The sequence below is a fragment of the Pongo abelii genome, chromosome 19 (assembly GCF_028885655.2).
Source record: "Pongo abelii isolate AG06213 chromosome 19, NHGRI_mPonAbe1-v2.0_pri, whole genome shotgun sequence".
NCBI lineage: Eukaryota > Metazoa > Chordata > Mammalia > Primates > Hominidae > Pongo > Pongo abelii.
Window position 1 is genome coordinate 83,415,083 of NC_072004.2, and position 17,994 is coordinate 83,433,076.

The 17,994-nt window shown below is 43.1% G+C and overlaps 1 protein-coding gene across 1 annotated transcript; it reads left to right on the top strand.

The window, feature by feature from the left end:
* Nucleotides 1-2,501: 2,501 nt before the first annotated feature.
* On the top strand, nt 2,502-15,295 carry KPNA2 (karyopherin subunit alpha 2; the record flags this gene model as incomplete). The annotated part of the gene is given in 11 exon segments (NM_001133287.1): nt 2,502-2,609; nt 3,879-3,976; nt 4,128-4,265; nt 8,104-8,192; nt 9,522-9,790; nt 10,047-10,141; nt 10,240-10,503; nt 11,004-11,237; nt 11,486-11,668; nt 13,381-13,530; nt 14,119-15,295. Coding segments are annotated over 10 exon segments (1,590 nt in total). The 3' UTR covers nt 14,212-15,295.
* Nucleotides 15,296-17,994: the final 2,699 nt, after the last annotated feature.

A 17,994-nucleotide genomic window follows, 5' to 3' on the forward strand; every position in this document is an offset into this window, starting at 1 on the left:
CAATGGTGTGATCTCGGCTCACTGCAACCTCTGCCTCCCAGATTCAAGCAATTCTCCTGCCTCAGCCTCCCAAGTAGCTGGGGTTACAGGTGCTTGCCACCACGCCCAGTTAATTTTTTGTATGTTTTAGTAGAGACAGGGTTTCCCTATGTTGGCCAGGCTGGTCTTGAACTCCTGACCTCAAGTGATCTGCCCACCTCGGCCTCCCAAAGTGCTAGGATTATAGATGTGAGCCACTGTGCCTGACTATATCGTATCTTTCAAAGGCAATTTTGGGCATTATACTTCTGTTTCAGGTTGTTTTTAGGTGCAAGTACAGAATAGTGGTTTGGAACACAGATCCTGGAACCAGACTGCTTATGGCTGAATCCTGTCTTTGCCATTTACTGGCTGTGTGATTCTGGACAACTTACATAACTTGTGATTCAGTGCTCTCTTTTGTGAAATAGAGCAAATAACAGTACTACCTCACAGTTGTGAAGATCAAGTGTATTAATACATGGTAAACACTCAGAACACTTCTGGGCACATAGTAGTCAGTACTTTCAAGCAAAAGAAACTCAACTTGGCTTGGTATGGTGGCTCAGGCCTATAATTCCAGCACTTTGGGAGGCCGAGGTGGGTGGATTGCTTGAGCTCAGGACTTCGAGACCAGCTTGGGCAAAATACTGAAACCCTGTCTTTACAAAAAATACAAAAATTAGCTGGACGTGGTGGTGTGTACCTGTAGTCCCAGCTATTTGGGAGGCTGAGGTGGGAGGATGGCTTCAGCCCAGGAGGCAGAGGTCACAGTGAGCTGAGATCGTGCCACTCCACTCCAGCCTGGGCAACAGAGCTAGACCCTGTCTCAAAGAAAAGAAAAAAAAAGAGAAGAAACTCAACTTGACAATACAAAAGAAATGTGTATCGGATCTTATAACTGCAAACCTTCAGAGATAGAGCAGGTCAGACCTCTCAAGGTTTCCCTACAGTTTTCTTATTCAGATTTCTAGGACTCACATCCCTTACTTCAGAAGAACAGAGGCTGCTTTCCTACCTCCAACCGTAAACAAAAGGCACAGGCTGTCCAACTGGATGAATTTAGGTCATGTGCCTGCCCCTGAACCATTCTCAGTAGCTGAGAGAATGCCCCACAGTGATTGGTTTAGGGGTGGATTCCTTCCACATTCTTGCATTTAGGGGGATGGGATTATGCTGATTAAGAGTAGGTACAACCCTTTATGAACTCTGGCTGCTATACGATGAATGAGGCTGGCATTAATGCCTGCAAGAATGGACAAAGTTGCTGTTTGAATTTATTTATAGTAAGAAATAAACCATGAAAACTTTTCTAAAATGTAATCTTTTAGAACACAAAAAAATTGCAGAAACAAAAATGGCCCAGAATCCTGATACTCTGCTGACCATCTTTGTTTTGTTTGTTCGTCTGAGCATATGGCAAAAAATGCAAAATTCAGAAATGCGTAATGAGCATAGAATGTTACTGTAACAATTGAGAAAACTTGAACACAGACTGCATACTAAACAACAGCATGAAATTTCAGTTTTTCTGAATTTGATGATTGCAGTGTGGTTATATAAGAGAATGTCTTTTCTTAGGAGAGACACCGTGAAACAGAGGAAAAAGGACATGATTCTGAAACTTACTCTTAAATGTTTAAAAAAGTAACATATTAAAATCACACATATGTACATGCGTGCATATGTATACATATATGTATAGAGAAAGCAATAGCAAATGTGGCAAAATGTTAAGATTTGGCAAATCTGGATAAGGATTTGCAATTCTGCTGCATTTGAAATTATTTAAAAATAAAAAGCTTGAGTTTTTGGAGAAACAGGCATAAGAAACCTTTTGTTACCATATTTGCGGCTTCTATACAGTCTTTTATGACGCAATTAAAAAAAAAAAAACTAAACTAAAAAATGTAACACAAATCTTCCCTCCCATAGTGGCCAGAAACCCCCGGCCGAGTACTTTGGGTGTCATAATAGGAAAAAAATGCAAAGCAATATGTTTTTCTATAAAGATTACTTATTTACTAATTAGAATTTTTTTATTTTCATGAAGATCAACAACAAAGTTTTTTTAAAATAACGACTTTGAGAATTATTCTGTGGTATTTGTTTAAGGCTCTCGCCCAGGAAAACGCCCAGGGACCATGCACGCTTCAACCCTATGGAAACACGAACTGCCCAGGGAACCGCCCCTTCGCGCTGCTTGACGGGATCTGGAGTCCTCCCGCTCCGCCCTGCCAGGCGTTCAGGGACCGCCCGGCCGCTCCCTCACCGCCCGGCCGCTCCCTCATCTCGCGATGCCATCCTCATTTTTTTTTCTTTTTTTCTTCCCCCGGCCCCCACTCGCCCCCAAGCCCTATGACTCCCTCCCCTCCCAACGTGTTTTTCAAATCCACCAATGGGCACACAGCTTAGGCTCGAACCAGCCAATCGGAATGCGGAGTCACCGGGAAATTTAAATCGCGCCGGCCGGCTGCACGAGCCACACGGTCTTTGAGCTGAGTCGAGGTGGACGCTTTGAGCGCAGTCGCGCCACAGCCGCTGATTTCCCCCCGCATCGCCTCCCGTGGAAGCCCAGGCCCACTTCGCAGGTACAGACTCAGGCGGCGGCCCGGCCCGAGCGCTAACGGCTTGCCCGTGGGCGGCGTTCGCCTTTTGGGTGGGGGGAGGGAGGCCCCGGGTCCACGCCGAGGCTGGCTCTGCCTCCCGCATTGACTAGGCCTCGGGGGCGACGTTCATTGACCAGGCGGCTGAGTTTCGCGGGGTCTGCGGGTTTAGGGCGCCGACGCTCTGCAAACGGCAGCGGAGGCCTTAACGCGTCGCAGCCGGGAGAATCGGAGCGAGCCAGGCCTGAGGGCGAATGTCCCGGGAGGGCTTGTGGCGGCCCTGGCCTCGCCTGCCCCTTTCTCGTTGCATCTTCCCCGGCGTAGGGGCAGGGGCTGGGGGTGGCAGTTGGGAGCACCGTCTCTGACACCTAGGCCCCGGGGTGGCTGTGCCACCAAGTCGTAGGCGAGCGTAATAAAAGCAAAGATAGCAAATTGTAAGGAGGGCTTTGACTTTTGTCATCTTCTGAATGACGCACAGCTGATGTCATCCTAATTAAGTGCATTCACTCCTAGTCTCTGGAAATGCAAATCAAATATGCGAGATGCGGCACTGCATTTTTAATGTTGACCATAATGTAATGATGAAGCAAATTTTTATTTAATTTTCGAGTCTGCACCTATTTTGGCCAAGTAAAAACAGTAAAATAGGGAGAGCCTCTTGAGGATCTGAATTTATTGCCCTGGCACATAATTTTTAGCTGTAAGTTAACTTGGTTCCCTTAATTTGTCTTGAATTAACTATTCGGGACTCTGGAGTATCGAACCAGGCTGTCAGAAACGGTGGACACATGTGGCTAGTCCAAATTGAAATACGCTGTAAGCTTAAAGTACACAAAAGATTTCAAAGATGGAGTATGGAAAAAGAATGTAAAAGATGTCAGTTATTTTATATATTGATAACACGTTGAAATACTATTTGAATATGTTGGATTAAGTAAAATACATTATTAAAATTAGTTTCACTTGTTTCTTTTCGCCTTTTTAAAAATATGGCTACTAGGAAGTTTCAATTTATATAGCTTGCATTCTATTTCTGATGGACAGCCCTCTCCAGGAAGTCTCAGCCCTTCAGAGGGAAGGGGAACAGTTCCCCTTTGGGTAAAGCTATTACATAGTGTTGAAAACATGATGATCCCCCCCTCTGGTATACAGGTGTGGATTCAGTAGATGCTTGATAATTCAATTCTTATTTGGTACTATTTTTGACAAAGGAAAATGATAAAGGAAATATTTTTCTCTTCCCCCATCTTTTAGCTTTCTCCCTTTGTCTCATAACCATGTCCACCAACGAGAATGCTAATACACCAGCTGCCCGTCTTCACAGATTCAAGAACAAGGGAAAAGACAGTACAGTGAGTACCTTCTGTTGCTTTCCTGTGGTGGTATTTAAATGCGAAGACATTTGGAAAGGGGTGAAAACTGAAGGATTTTTTAAAAAAAATGCCCTCACTTAGCAACAAAGACTGGTGCGATAGGTGAAACGGCATGTTATCTTTTCTCAAGGAAATGAGGCGTCGCAGAATAGAGGTCAACGTGGAGCTGAGGAAAGCTAAGAAGGATGAACAGATGCTGAAGAGGAGAAACGTAAGCTCATTTCCTGATGATGCTACTTCTCCGCTGCAGGAAAACCGCAACAACCAGGTAAAAAATGTATTTTAGTTTATGAGTAACGTGAAATCCAGAAAATCAGTAGGGACTTTTCTTAGAAATTCAAGTAAACTTAACATTTCTAGTCTTACGGTTTTAACTATCTGTGAAGATCTTTTTCTCTGTTTGCAATTAGTAATTGTCTTCCTTCCTGCCTTCTCTAATCCACTGAAGCTGATTTAGGATCTTCCTTTAGCTCTGACCTTCCTTCAGACTTCCCTGCATTTCTAGCTACTAGCTGGGTACCTTGACCTGACCAGTGTGTCCAGAGCCAGCCAGTTTCTGGTTTATTTTTTCTTTTTTTTTTCCCCTGAGATGGAGTCTTGCTCTGTTGCTCAGGCTGGAGTGCAGTGGCACAATCTCGGCTCACTGCAACCTCCGCCTCATGGGTTCAAGCAGTTCTGCCACAGCCTCCTGAGTAGCTGGGATTACGGGCGCGCATCACCACGCTTGGCTAGTTTTTGTATTTTTTTGTTTTTGTTTTTTTGAGACAGGGTTTTGCTCTGTTGCCCAGGCTAGCGTGCAGTGGTGCGATCTCCACTCACTGCAAGCTCCATCTCCCGGGTTCACGCCATTCTCCTGCCTCAGCCTCCTAAGTAGCTGGGACAACAGGCGCCTGCACCCTGTCCGGCTAATTTTTTTGTATCTTTAGTAGAGATGGGGTTTCAACATGTTAGCCAGGATGGTCTCGATCTCCTGACCTCGTGATCCACCCACCTCGGCCTCCCAAAGTGCTGGGATTACAGGCATGAGCCACCGCCCGGCCTGTTTTTGTATTTTTAGTAGAGGCGGGGTTTCACCATGTTGGCCAGGCTAGTCTTGAACTCATGACCTCGTGATATGCCTGTCTTGGCCTCCAAAAGTGCTGGGATTACAGGCATGAGCCACCAGGCCCTTCCTGTTTTTGATTTATTTCTGCCTTTTTTGGTATTCTCTATTTTTTTGTATTTGTCACCAGCTTTGTTCAGGACTTTCCTTCTGAAATATTTACATTAGCCTCCTAATTTATCATATCCTTCTTTGTGCCATATACTATTTTCCTGAAATTTTTCCTAAACTACTGCTTTAGACATGTGTTTTCTCTCCTTAAAATCCATACTCCAAATTGCTTGAACCTGGGAGGCGGAGGTTGCAGTGAGCTAAGATCATGCCATTGCACTCCAGCCTGGGCAACAAGAGCGAAACTCTGTCTCAAGGAAAAAAAAATAACAATAAAAATAAATCCATACTCCAGCTGGGCATGGTGGTTCATGCCTGTACTTCCAACACTTTGGGAAGCTGAAATGGGAGGATCACTGGAGGCTAGGAGTTTGAGCCCAGCCTAGGCAACATAGGAAGACCTTGTCTCTATAAAAAGTAAAGTTAGCTGGGTGTGGTGGTGCCGGCCTTTAGTCTTAGGTATTCATGGGGCTGAGACAGAAGAATCACTTGAGCCCAGGATTTTGAGGCTGCAGTGAGCTGTGATTGCACCACTGCACTCCATGCTGGGTGACAGTGAGACCCTGTCTCTAAAAAATCTCTACTCTATGAAAGCCTTCCATAAAGTAGACTTAACTTAGATTTTCATATTTATCTTTCATCTGGGCCCTTTCCTACATCTTTTTCTCACAATGTGCTTCCTTTTTTTTGTTTTGAGACAAAGCCTTGGTTTGTTGCCCAGGCTGGAGTGCAAGGTGCCATCTTGGCTCACTGCAACATCCGCTTCCTGGGTTCAAGCGATACTCGTGCCTCAGCCTCCGGAGTAGTTGGGATTACAGGCACGTGCCGCCACGCCCAGCTAATTTTTGTTTTTTTAAGTAGAGATGGGGTTTCGCCATGTTGGTCAGGCTGGTATCGAACTCCTGACCTCAGGTGATCTGCCTGCCTTGGCCTCCCAAAGTTCTGGGATTACAGGCGTGAGCCACCGCGCCCAGCTACATTATGCTTCCTTTAGCACTCCACATTTATCTTTTTTTTTTTTCATTGAATACTACCTATGTTCTATTTCTAGGGTACTAACACTCAAAGCTCATCTCCTTATAGCACTCCTTAGCCTCGTGGGAAAGACACTCCTTTCTCAGGATTCTCTAGCTCCCTGATTCTGCACCCAAAATGGGGAGTAAATGCCATGTAACCCATTTATTTACCACTTGTTTTATGCTGTTCGTCTACTTGTCACATTTTCTCTGTTGGGTGTAAAGCTCCTGGAGAGACAGGGATACTGGCTTTTTGAATTATGGGTAGCATTGGTTCTCAGACCTCCTTTCTAGTATGATTCACAACATAAAACATTTTTTTTTTTTGGGGGTGGGTGGGGAAACGGGTCTTGATCTGTTGCCCAGGCTGGAGTGCAGTGGCATGATCTCGGCTGACTGCAGCCTCCGTATCCTGGGTTCAAGTGACTCTCCTGCCTCAGCCTCCCAAGTAGCTGGGATCACAGGGGATCACCATGATGTCTAGCTAATTTTTGCATTTTTAGTAGACATGGGGATTCACCATGTTTCCCAGTCTGGTCTCGAACTCCTGACCTCAGGTGATCCACCCGCCTCGGCCTCCCAAAGTGCTGGGATTACAGGCGTGAGCCACTTCGCCCAGCCAAACATAAAACATTTATATTTGCAGCAACACTTAACCATGGAAATATGTAGATTATAAAATTAGATATGAAAATCCTCGGCCGGGCGTGGTGGCTCACGCCTGTAATCCCAGCGCTTTGGGAGGCCGAGGTGGGTGGATCACCCGAGGTCGGGAGTTTGAGATCAGCCTGACCAACATGGAGAAACTCCATCTCTACTAAAAATACAAAATTAGCTGGACATCGTGGTGCGTGCCTGTAATCCCAGATACTCAGAAGGCTGAGGCAGGAGAATCGCTTGAACCTGGGAGGCGGAGGTGGTGGTGAGCTGAGATCACGCCATTGCACTCCAGCCTGGGCAAGAAGAGCAAAACTCCGTCTCAAAAAAAAAAAAAGTCGGGCATGGTGGGTCTTGCCTGTAATTCCAGCACTTTGGGAGGCTGAGGCGGGTGGATCACCTGAGGTTGGCAGTTTGATACCAGTCTGACCAACATGGAGAAACCCCGTCTCTACTAAAAATACAAAAAAAATTAGCCAGGCGTGGTGGAGCATGCCTATAATCTCAGGTACTTGGGAGGCTGAGGCAGGAGAATCGCTTGAACCCAGGAGCCGGAGGTTGTGGTGAGCCAAGATCATGCCACTGCACTCCAGCCTGGGGATTGAGTGAAACTCCGTCTCAAAAAAAAAAAGAAAAGGAAATTCTCAGAACGTTGCCTATGACTTCATGTCTTTCTCCCTCAAAGTATATCTGAATGCAAGTGATTGAGATTTACGTAGAAATAATCTTCAGTCTGCTCTGATTCTTGATTTTTGAGACAAGGTCTTGTATGGCGACAGGCAAACACCACAATGCCTGGATAATTTTTTTTTTTTTTTTTTAATTTTTTGTTGGGAGGTCTCACTGTGTTGCTTAGGCTGGTCTCACCTGAGCTCAAGCCATCCTCCCTCCTGAGCCTCCCAAAGTGTTAGGCTTACAGGTGTGAGCCACCATGCCTGGCCTTCTCGTTCATTTTTTAAAATTGTTCAAAGTGCCTTTTTTAGCGACAAAACACTTGGATACTCCATAACTTGAGACTCCAGTGAGTCATGACACCAAGTTTGGAAACTTCTACATATAAAATAATGAATATTTAACAGGCAAAATTAAATGTAGGGCTAAATATTTAGTAGCTGGCTATAAGCCTAACAATGTTTACACTTACCTTCACAAGTAAGTGTGGATTTTATTGTTTGTATTTAATCTTAATGATAATGTACAAAGTTTCACTTTTCTTCTAGGGCACTGTAAATTGGTCTGTTGATGACATTGTCAAAGGCATAAATAGTAGCAATGTGGAAAATCAGCTCCAAGCTACTCAAGCTGCCAGGTAAGTCTTGTCTGCGATAGCATGGGTAGCCTAAGAAATTCGTGTGTTTAGATTTTTTTTTTTTGGGGTGGGGGCAGGAAGGGACAGACAGATAGTACAAGGAAAAATTAGGCCAGCCAGCCATAAGCCAAATAGTATTTTTAATTTATTAATTTTTTTGAGAGGGGAGGCCTTGCTATTTTATTTTGCCCAGGCTGGCCTTGAATGCTTGGGTTCAAGCAGTCGGCTCACCTCGGCCTCCTGGAGTGCTGGGATCACAGGTGTGTGCCATTGCACCTGCCCATAAAGTTTTTACCAAAGTAATGTTTCAAGTGACTGGCAGGGGAAGGAAGAAATAAATAGTAAGTGGGATTGAGACATGCATTTAGAATGATAGATCCATTTAGGAGATAAGTATAATTTGACCTTTACCTCCCACCATACATGGATATTTATGATATAATAGAAAGGATTAATAAGTTCTATAGCTTGACAGTGTGCAGAAGAAAAATTTCAATGGTAAATTATCATTAAAAAGTTCTAGGCTGGGCGCTGTGGCTCATGCCTATAATCCCAGCACTTTGGGAGGCCAAGGGGTCGGTTACTTGAGCCCAGGAGTTTGAGACCAGCCTAGGCAACATGGTGAGACCCAGTTTCTACAAAAGAAATTATTAGCTGGGTGTGGTGGCACATGCCTATAATCTCAGGTGTTCGGGAGGCTCAGGCACAATAATCACTTGAACCCAGGAGGCGGAGGTTGCAGTGAGCTGAGATCTTGCCACTGTATTCCAGCATGGCGACAGAGCAAGACTCTGTCTCAAAAAATAAATAAATAAAATTACCTGGGTATGGTGGTGTGCACTTGTCGTCCCAGCTACTAAGGAGGCTGAGGTGGGAGGATCACTTAAGCCCAGGAGGTCGAGGCTGCAGTGACTTGTGATCGTGGCACTCCACTCTAGCCTGGGTGGAGTGAGATCCTATCTCAAAAAATCAAAATGTGCTTAACCACAACTATCAGGGACAACAAATTCAGTGAGAGTATAACCCTGTCAGAATGTGAAAAGTTTTTTTAAAAAGTGACAAGATCTATAGTAGATTTCTGCCAAGATGGAGAGGAGGGTAATCTACATTAATTTCTGGAAAAATGGTAGTTAATTATAGCACATATGTAGCACCATACAAGTAATCTGTTCAGCTTCTGTTAGGTTCCAGAATGTCTCAGCATTTAGTGATTTACTTAAAAGGCTGTCTGAAGTTCTAAACTCTTGAATTGCATTTTGAATTGGTTTTTATACAAACTCCTTTTGTTAATCACTGCCAACTTTTATTTTTCTTTTTGTTCCCCTTTAGGAAACTACTTTCCAGAGAAAAACAGCCCCCCATAGACAACATAATCCGGGCTGGTTTGATTCCGAAATTTGTGTCCTTCTTGGGCAGAACTGATTGTAGTCCCATTCAGTTTGAATCTGCTTGGGCACTCACTAACATTGCTTCTGGGACATCAGAACAAACCAAGGCTGTGGTAGATGGAGGTGCCATCCCAGCATTCATTTCTCTGTTGGCATCTCCCCATGCTCACATCAGTGAACAAGCTGTCTGGGCTCTAGGAAACATTGCAGGTACTTGGACTTGAAGTTCTTTTGACTGAACGTATCTAAGCGTAATTAGTTGGAAGAAAGGCCTTGTTATAAGTAATAGTGACTTTGTCAAGTTTTGAGCTTGCTTTCAAGCCCTTATTAGGAATGAAAGTGTTGTCTTTACAAAGGCAGCAGAGGGGCATCTAAGTAAGTTTGGGAGTTTTTGCTGGCGCATTCAGTCACTGAACATTGATGGTGTTGGACAAGGTAATAAAATTAATTTTGCCTTTTTTTTCAGGTGATGGCTCAGTGTTCCGAGACTTGGTTATTAAATATGGTGCAGTTGACCCACTGTTGGCTCTCCTTGCAGTTCCTGATATGTCATCTTTAGCAGTAAGTTACTAACATGAGTAAAGTTACTCACTTCTTCATTCTAATTTCCCCCATCTTCTCAAAAGACAGAAACTCTCATTGCCTTTTTTTTCCCTCAGTGTGGCTACTTACGTAATCTTACCTGGACACTTTCAAATCTTTGCCGCAACAAGAATCCTGCACCCCCGATAGAGGCTGTTGAGCAGATTCTTCCTACCTTAGTTCGGCTCCTGCATCATGATGATCCAGAAGTATTAGCAGATACCTGCTGGGCTATTTCCTACCTTACTGATGGTCCAAATGAACGAATTGGCATGATCGTGAAAACAGGAGTTGTGCCCCAACTTGTGAAGCTTTTAGGAGCTTCTGAATTGCCAATTGTGGTAAGTTATTTACTTGTAGATTAGAACCTAAGTATAAGAAGCATGATCAGGGCTGGGCGCAGTGGCTCACGCCTGTATAATCCCAGCACTTTGGGAGGCCGAGGCGGGTGGATCACCTGAGTTCAGGAGTTCGAGGCCGGCCTGGCCAACATGGTGAAAGCCCATCTCTACTAAAAATACAAAGAAATTATCTGGACGTGGTGGCACGCATCTGTAATGCCAACTACTCGGGAGGCTAAGGCAGGAGAATTGCTTGAATCCGGGAGGCAGAGGCTGCAGTGAGCCAAGATTGTGCCATTGCACTCCAGCCTGGGTGACAAGAGCAAGACTCCTGTCTCTCAAAAAAAAAAAAAAAAGCATAATCAGTGGATAGTAATATTGAAATATTGCCTATTTCAGGCCATGATGGGCCTCTTGTTAAAACTTTTAGGGTATAGAATTTCTGAAGTGCTGGGAAAAAAATAACCAGCACCAACATTTTTTTTTTTTTTTTTTTTCAGACTCCTGCCCTAAGAGCCATAGGGAATATTGTCACTGGTACAGATGAACAGACTCAGGTTGTGATTGATGCAGGAGCACTCGCCGTCTTTCCCAGCCTGCTCACCAACCCCAAAACTAACATTCAGAAGGAAGCTACATGGACAATGTCAAACATCACAGCTGGCCGCCAGGACCAGATACAGCAAGTTGTGAATCATGGATTAGTCCCATTCCTTGTCAGTGTTCTCTCTAAGGTAACGAAGTCTCAGGATTCAATCAAGTCATTTTTAGTATGTATAGAAAGCTGTGCTTGATAAGCTGCTTCATGTGCAAGAATCTTGGGTTCTACTAGGAGTCCTTTGCTGAAAAATACCCAGTAACCCCTTTCACTTAAGGTTGGATAGAACCTTAGTACTTTCAGTCATTGTTTTTGTGAAAAAGTACTCTTGGAATCTTATTCTTGCAACTTTCTGAAATAAAACCATTTCCTTATGTTTAATAGGCAGATTTTAAGACACAAAAGGAAGCTGTATGGGCCGTGACCAACTATACCAGTGGTGGAACAGTTGAACAGATTGTGTACCTTGTTCATTGTGGCATAATAGAACCGTTGATGAACCTCTTAACTGCAAAAGATACCAAGATTATTCTGGTTATCCTGGATGCCATTTCAAATATCTTTCAGGTAAGTCCTATCAAGGTGGCTTTGTTTAAATTTGGACTTGATAATAATCAGTTTACTATTTAGACCTGGCGGAGGGCAGCTGTTGTAAGTTTACTCACTAGTAAGCCACAGAATCAGAAAGCCTGTTTATGTGGCCACACCTTTGATTAAAAATGTAGCAGGCATTATAAAAGATATAAAAGAGGTGACAAGTGGATGATGTTGAATTGAAGTCAGGCGCTTATGTGGACTCATCACACCTGTTTACTGGGTTGATTTAATTTCCCAATTTCATACCGAATTTTGGTGAAATTAAATTTGAATGACTTGGCCAGGCACGGTGGCTCATACCTGTAATCACAGCACTTTGGAAGTCCGTGGTGGGTGGATCACCTGAGGTCAAGAGTTCGAGACCAGCCTGGCCAACATGGCGAAACCCTGTCTCTGCTAAAAATGCAAAAATTAGCCACGTGTGGTGGTAGGCACCTATAATCCCAGCTACTCGGAAGGCTGAGGCAGGAGAATCGCTTGAACCCTGGGCAGGGGGCAGAGGTTGCAGTGAGCTGAGATCATGTAATTTCACTCCAGCCTGGGCGGAGGAGTGAAACTCTGTCTCTGGAAAAAAAAAATTGAATAACTTGTGTTTTTTCTTCTGGTTCTATCCCTAATTGATCCAAGCATACCAGCATATGGCACTTTGTCATAGTGATTGGTGGTAGGTAAGTCCTACTCATCGAGTTTGGATTATAGAGATTTTTACATATAGAAGTTTAGCCTACAGGCTGGGCACGGTGGCTCACGCCTGTAATCCCAGCACTTTGGGTGGCCGAGGCGGGCAGATCACGAGGTCAGGAGTTTGAGACCAGCCTGGCCAACACAGTGAAAGCCCGTTTCTACTAACAGTACAAAAAATTAGCCAGGCGTGGTGGCGGGCGCCTGTAATTCCAGCTGCTCAGGAGGCTGAGGCAGGAGAATCGCTTGAACTCGGGAAGCGGAAGTTGCAGTGAGCCAAGTTTATGTCATTGCACTCCAGCTTAGGCAAGGAGAGTGAAACTGTCTTAAAAAAAAAAAAAAGTTGAGCCTTCAATAATGGTTGCTGGCGTATCTGTTACTGTGTATAAATAATTTGTCAATATGTGGCCAGTATTTCTTCCCCTCATCTAATCCCCTAAGTTACTTTAAAGCAAATCTGTTTTTTTCATCTATAGATATTTATGTATCTGTTTAAAGTTGAAAATTTAAAGGAAAACTAACCTACATACCATTCCATATGTCCAGTAAATCCTTAATACCAACACACATTCTGTTTGGGGACATTTAGTTTAGCACTCCGTAGGCCATCTTTGCCCTTAGACACCTTGGCTATACCTTGTGATGACATAGGATGCTTTACAAAACAATACGCCCCTGTTCCCATAGCAGACCAGTTGAACTGGAATGTAGTGTTGTATTAAAAGTTGCCCACATGATTTTGATACATAGAAAAGGTTGAGAGCTACTGATTGTAAGATCTTCGGCTCCAGTTGAAGTAGTGCTAAAAGCAGGTATAGATCCAATCACATTGAGTTTCAACAAAATATAACATGGACATAAAACTGTGATAGGCTTGATGAAGGAACTGTTAGGTGCTTATTTCTGCCTGATGTATCAATTATTCAAATTATCGATGTTTTCTTCATTAAAATAAAACCAGAGTATACGCCAGTAAACTTGGAATTTTTTTTTTTTTTTAGGCTGCTGAGAAACTAGGTGAAACTGAGAAACTTAGTATAATGATTGAAGAATGTGGAGGCTTAGACAAAATTGAAGCTCTACAAAACCATGAAAATGAGTCTGTGTATAAGGCTTCGTTAAGCTTAATTGAGAAGTATTTCTCTGTAGAGGTGAGTAATGGATGGTAATATTAATAACAACTTGGAAACATATAAAGTCAAGGTCATGAGCCTTTTTTTCCCTTATACTTTTAAAAATAAGTCTCAGATCTTTGTTAAATATAGTAAAATATCAGTGTGCACAGGACATAATATACTTATTTGCCCCTCTAGTTTGGCTTGATGGTAATAAAATCTTTTTAAACTGAGATTTTAAAAGCCACCAGATTAGTTTCAAATGAACAGCCTTGAGAATCTTAGAATATCTTGAGAGTAAGTTAATGGGTGTCATTGTAGGAGGTGATAAGAGAAGTAGGCCAAACCCACCACCATGCTCTGGGCCTAATACAGTCTTTTCCTATTGAAAAGTGACAGTTGGGGAAGAAAAAAATCTCGGCCTGTTGCTGTTACTGTAGTAGCATTCATGAATTGGCAAAGTTTCGGAGACCCTCCCTCGCCTATGTCAAATACTAGAATATCAGACAGGATTAAAGGTGTAATATGCAGATCGAGACCTAGAGATTAAATACAGACTTCTAGGTAGGCTGCTGCTTGGAATACTTATATTATTTTTATATTTATTTTTTAATATATTTCCAGGAAGAGGAAGATCAAAACGTTGTGCCAGAAACTACCTCTGAAGGCTACACCTTCCAAGTTCAGGATGGGGCTCCTGGGACCTTTAACTTTTAGACCATGTAGCTGAGACATAAATTTGTTGTGTACTACGTTTGGTATTTTGTCTTATTGTTTCTCTACTAAGAACTCTTTTTTAAATGTGGTTTGTTACTGCAGCACTTTTTACACTGAAACTATACTTGAACAGTTCCAACTGTACGTACTGTATGAAGCTTGTCCTCTGACCAGGTTTCTTATTTCTATGTGGAATTTCCTATCTTGCAGCATCCTGTAAATAAACCTTCAAGTCCACCCTTTTCTTGACTTCACCATGCCTGTGTGTTGCTTTCTAATTTGAGGCCTTTAATGTTGCCAGTGAAAGGTAACCCGTCCAAACTGATGGGATTAACCAGAGGTAGTCCTGGCTGCAGTTTTTACAGGAGAATGAATAAAATTTTCCAGAAACCCTCAGCCAGTGTCTCCTTAAGTCTCCTTGGCCAGGGAGATGGGCTAAACACCTTAAATTTAATCATAAATCTCTCCTGGAGCTACAAGTGGAATTCATTCCTCCCAAACTTCAAGGCCGAATGGGGTTCCAAGGTAAATTATGGCTGCATATGGGCCTCATCTGGGAAAGTACCCAGTTCTGTTTCATTGATGAGAGGCATGAGGGTCCACCTTGTGTCTTTTTTAAAAATGTAATTCCCAAGGGCTCCTGTACAGTGTAGGTTGATAGCCACTACTTTTTTTGAGATGGAGTCTTGCTCTGTCGCCCAGGCGAAACGCTGTCTCTGCTAAAAACACAAAAAATTAGCTGGGATTACAGGCATGGTGGGAGCCTATAATCCCAGCTACTCAAGAGGCTGAGGCAAGAGAATCACTTGAACTCAGGAGGCAGAGGTTGCAGTGAGCCGAGATTGCACCACTGCACTCCAGCCTTGGTGACAAGAGCGAGACTCTGTCTCAAAAAAAAAAACCACTTTGATGAATAATATATCTTTACCTATAACTTTAATTTTTGTATTTGTTTTTGTTGTAAGCAAGGGAGGAAAGGTAATATTCCTAATACCATTTGGCAATTATAGTAAAAACTGCTAACACTTATTTTGCTTGTTGAAATAATCCTAAAAGAGTAACATTAAAAGATATCAGTGTTAAACATTTCACAAAATACTCTTTCATTGCTATATTGCATCTTGGCTAAAAATAATGAAGCTGCTTGATTATTTTTAGAACAAATGAACTCAACATTCTGTTTCCTAATGATTTTTTTTTTCTCTCGTCAATCTGGCTGCATCATCACTGAAGAAAAAACTTGGGTTAATTTTTTGTTACTGTAAATCCTCATTGTTAAGTAAGATTTTTGTTTCAGCATTTGGCCTCTTTAATTGCATAACAGCAGTAATAGCAAGGTCAGTTTTGTTCATACGAGCCATTGGAAACCTTGTCAGATACAGCACCCAAGTTTAGAAGTCCATTAAGGCCTGGCTGCCCCTTACCCCTCTCCACCCTTGCTGGAGCTTGCCAAAACCCGGTGGACTGATTTTGGAAAGCCCTTGAAACATGTCATTTCACTAATGGTGCTTTCTTTTGGGATTGGGCTGTTGACCTAATTTGTGATGAAAAAAACCTGGCTAAATCATGCAGCCTCCCTCTAACTCCCCATGGGAAAGTGCTAGAGAAAAGTGTTTTAGCAACATCACCCATTTAAGTTTCATAACTCCAGCTAATAAAGATGATAAGAAACACCCAAGCTATCAACTAGGGTTTTTTGAGGGCAGAAGTGCAATTTAATTTTGAGCACTTGTATGTTAAATGACATGTTGGCATAGTTTGAAAGCTAATTCTAGTGTCTGTAAACGCTCAGTTCCTCCTAAATATTTGGGACAGTTTCATAACACTTGTGTAGGAGGTGTATGCATTGAACCCTCTTAAACTGATCAGTTCGTGCGTTCCAGGCTTTTCACAATCGTAAATGTCATTTCCCATCCTAGTTGTGGGAGGTAGCATGGTGCGGTGAAGTGGACTAGTATTTAAGAGCCAGATCTGTCTGAATTCAAATCCTGCCTCTTTATTATGTCAGTGAAAGACCTTTTGGTGGGGCAGCTAAGTGCCTGGCTTAAGAAAAGTATAGATACTAATTCCTACATAATAGAAATATCCCAGATGAGTATTACGGCTATTCCAAACTTTTTGTTGTTGGGAATAGCTGTAATAACTGAAGAAACAAAGTCTCGCTGTGTTGCCCAGGCTGGTCTCAAATTCCTGGCCTCAAGCTATCCTCCTGCCTCAGCTTCCCAAAGTCCTGGGATTACAGGCGTGAGCCACTGCACCCGGCTGCCTCTAAGCTTTTAACACCAAAGATTTGTTTGTTCTTACGTAGACCCTTGTTTTGATATATTTTACCTTCTAGGCTAAGTTTATTGTTACTCTTCCTTTTTTTTTTCCCCCTTATCAATCAGATACAAATCAACATAAGATCACCATACTGGATTGTTTATATACTTAATGACAGGATTCTACCAAAAAGTCAGATGTTTTGTCAGCCTTTAGGTCTTTTAGGGGCTTGGCATAGCTCTCCGAACAGTGGAACTGGCTCAAGGAGGGCCCACTGTGACTAAGTTCCTAGACTGGCTGTTAGCCTTTGCAGTATCCCAGTGAGAGGTCCAGCTGTCTTCCTGTGCCCACTGATTCCCTTTCTCTTAATTCTATTGGACAGAATAATTGGAGCACCTCCTCACCTAACTTCTCATTGGCCATGAGAACAGGACTGAACCACCCAAGTCCAACTTGGTGATGGAAGCTTGTCGTATCAATACCTGATAGGCCCCTCATACTAGTGTTAATGAAGTTTCTTGAATGAGCAAACACTTGACTTGAGACAGCAACCACAAAGCCATATTTTCTACTATGAATGAACTCATGTTTGAACTTGAACAAGTTTAGGCAGAAATATTGGAAGCTTATCCATAAAAACAAGGGAATATGAGGAGAGATTGGATGAATAAGAAAACTTTGAATCAATTCAAAATTAAAATTAATGGTCAAAGGATGATATCCAGAAGGCATCTCCTGATTGTGGCTGCAAAAATACATGTTTTAAAAGCAAAACTGTTGAAATAGAGGAGAAACGTAGAAAAACATGTATGAATGAGATGGTCTTTTTCTTTTCTTTTTTTTTGAGATGGAGTTTTCTCTTGTTGCCCAGGCTAGAGTGCAGTGGTGTGATCTCAGCTCACTACAACCTCCGCCTCCCAGGTTCAGGAGATTCTCCTGCCTCAGCTTCCCAAGTAGCCAGGATTACAGGCATGCACCACCACACCGGGCTAATTTTGTATTTTTAGTAGAGATGGGGTTTCTCCATGTTGGTCAGGCTGGTCTCAAACTCCCAACCTCAGGTGATCCGCCCACCTGGGCCTCCCAAAGTGCTGGGATTACAGACATGAGACACCACACCCGGCCAAGATGGTCTCTTTCAACCCTTTGGCTTAGACTAAAGTTGTAGGTGACCAATGACTGTCACCCTACTCTGTTCTTGCCCATCCTTTCAACCAACATCTCAGCCACTCAGCAAAGATTAACTTAGGGAACACAAAGCTAATTCATTTTCCTTTCTCTCCCTTTCCCTTCCCTTTCCCATCCCTTTCCCCTTCCCTTTCCCTTCCCTTCCTTCCTTCTTCGCTTTTTCTCTCTCACTCTTTTTTCTCTCCCTCTCTCCCCTCCCTCCCTCCCTTCCTCCTTCCTTCTTTTCTTTCTCTCTCTCACTTTCTTTTTCCTCTCCCTCTCTCCCCTCCCTCCCTCCCTCCCCCTCCCTCCCTCCCTCCCTCCCTTCCTTCCTTCCTTCCTTCCTTCCTCTTT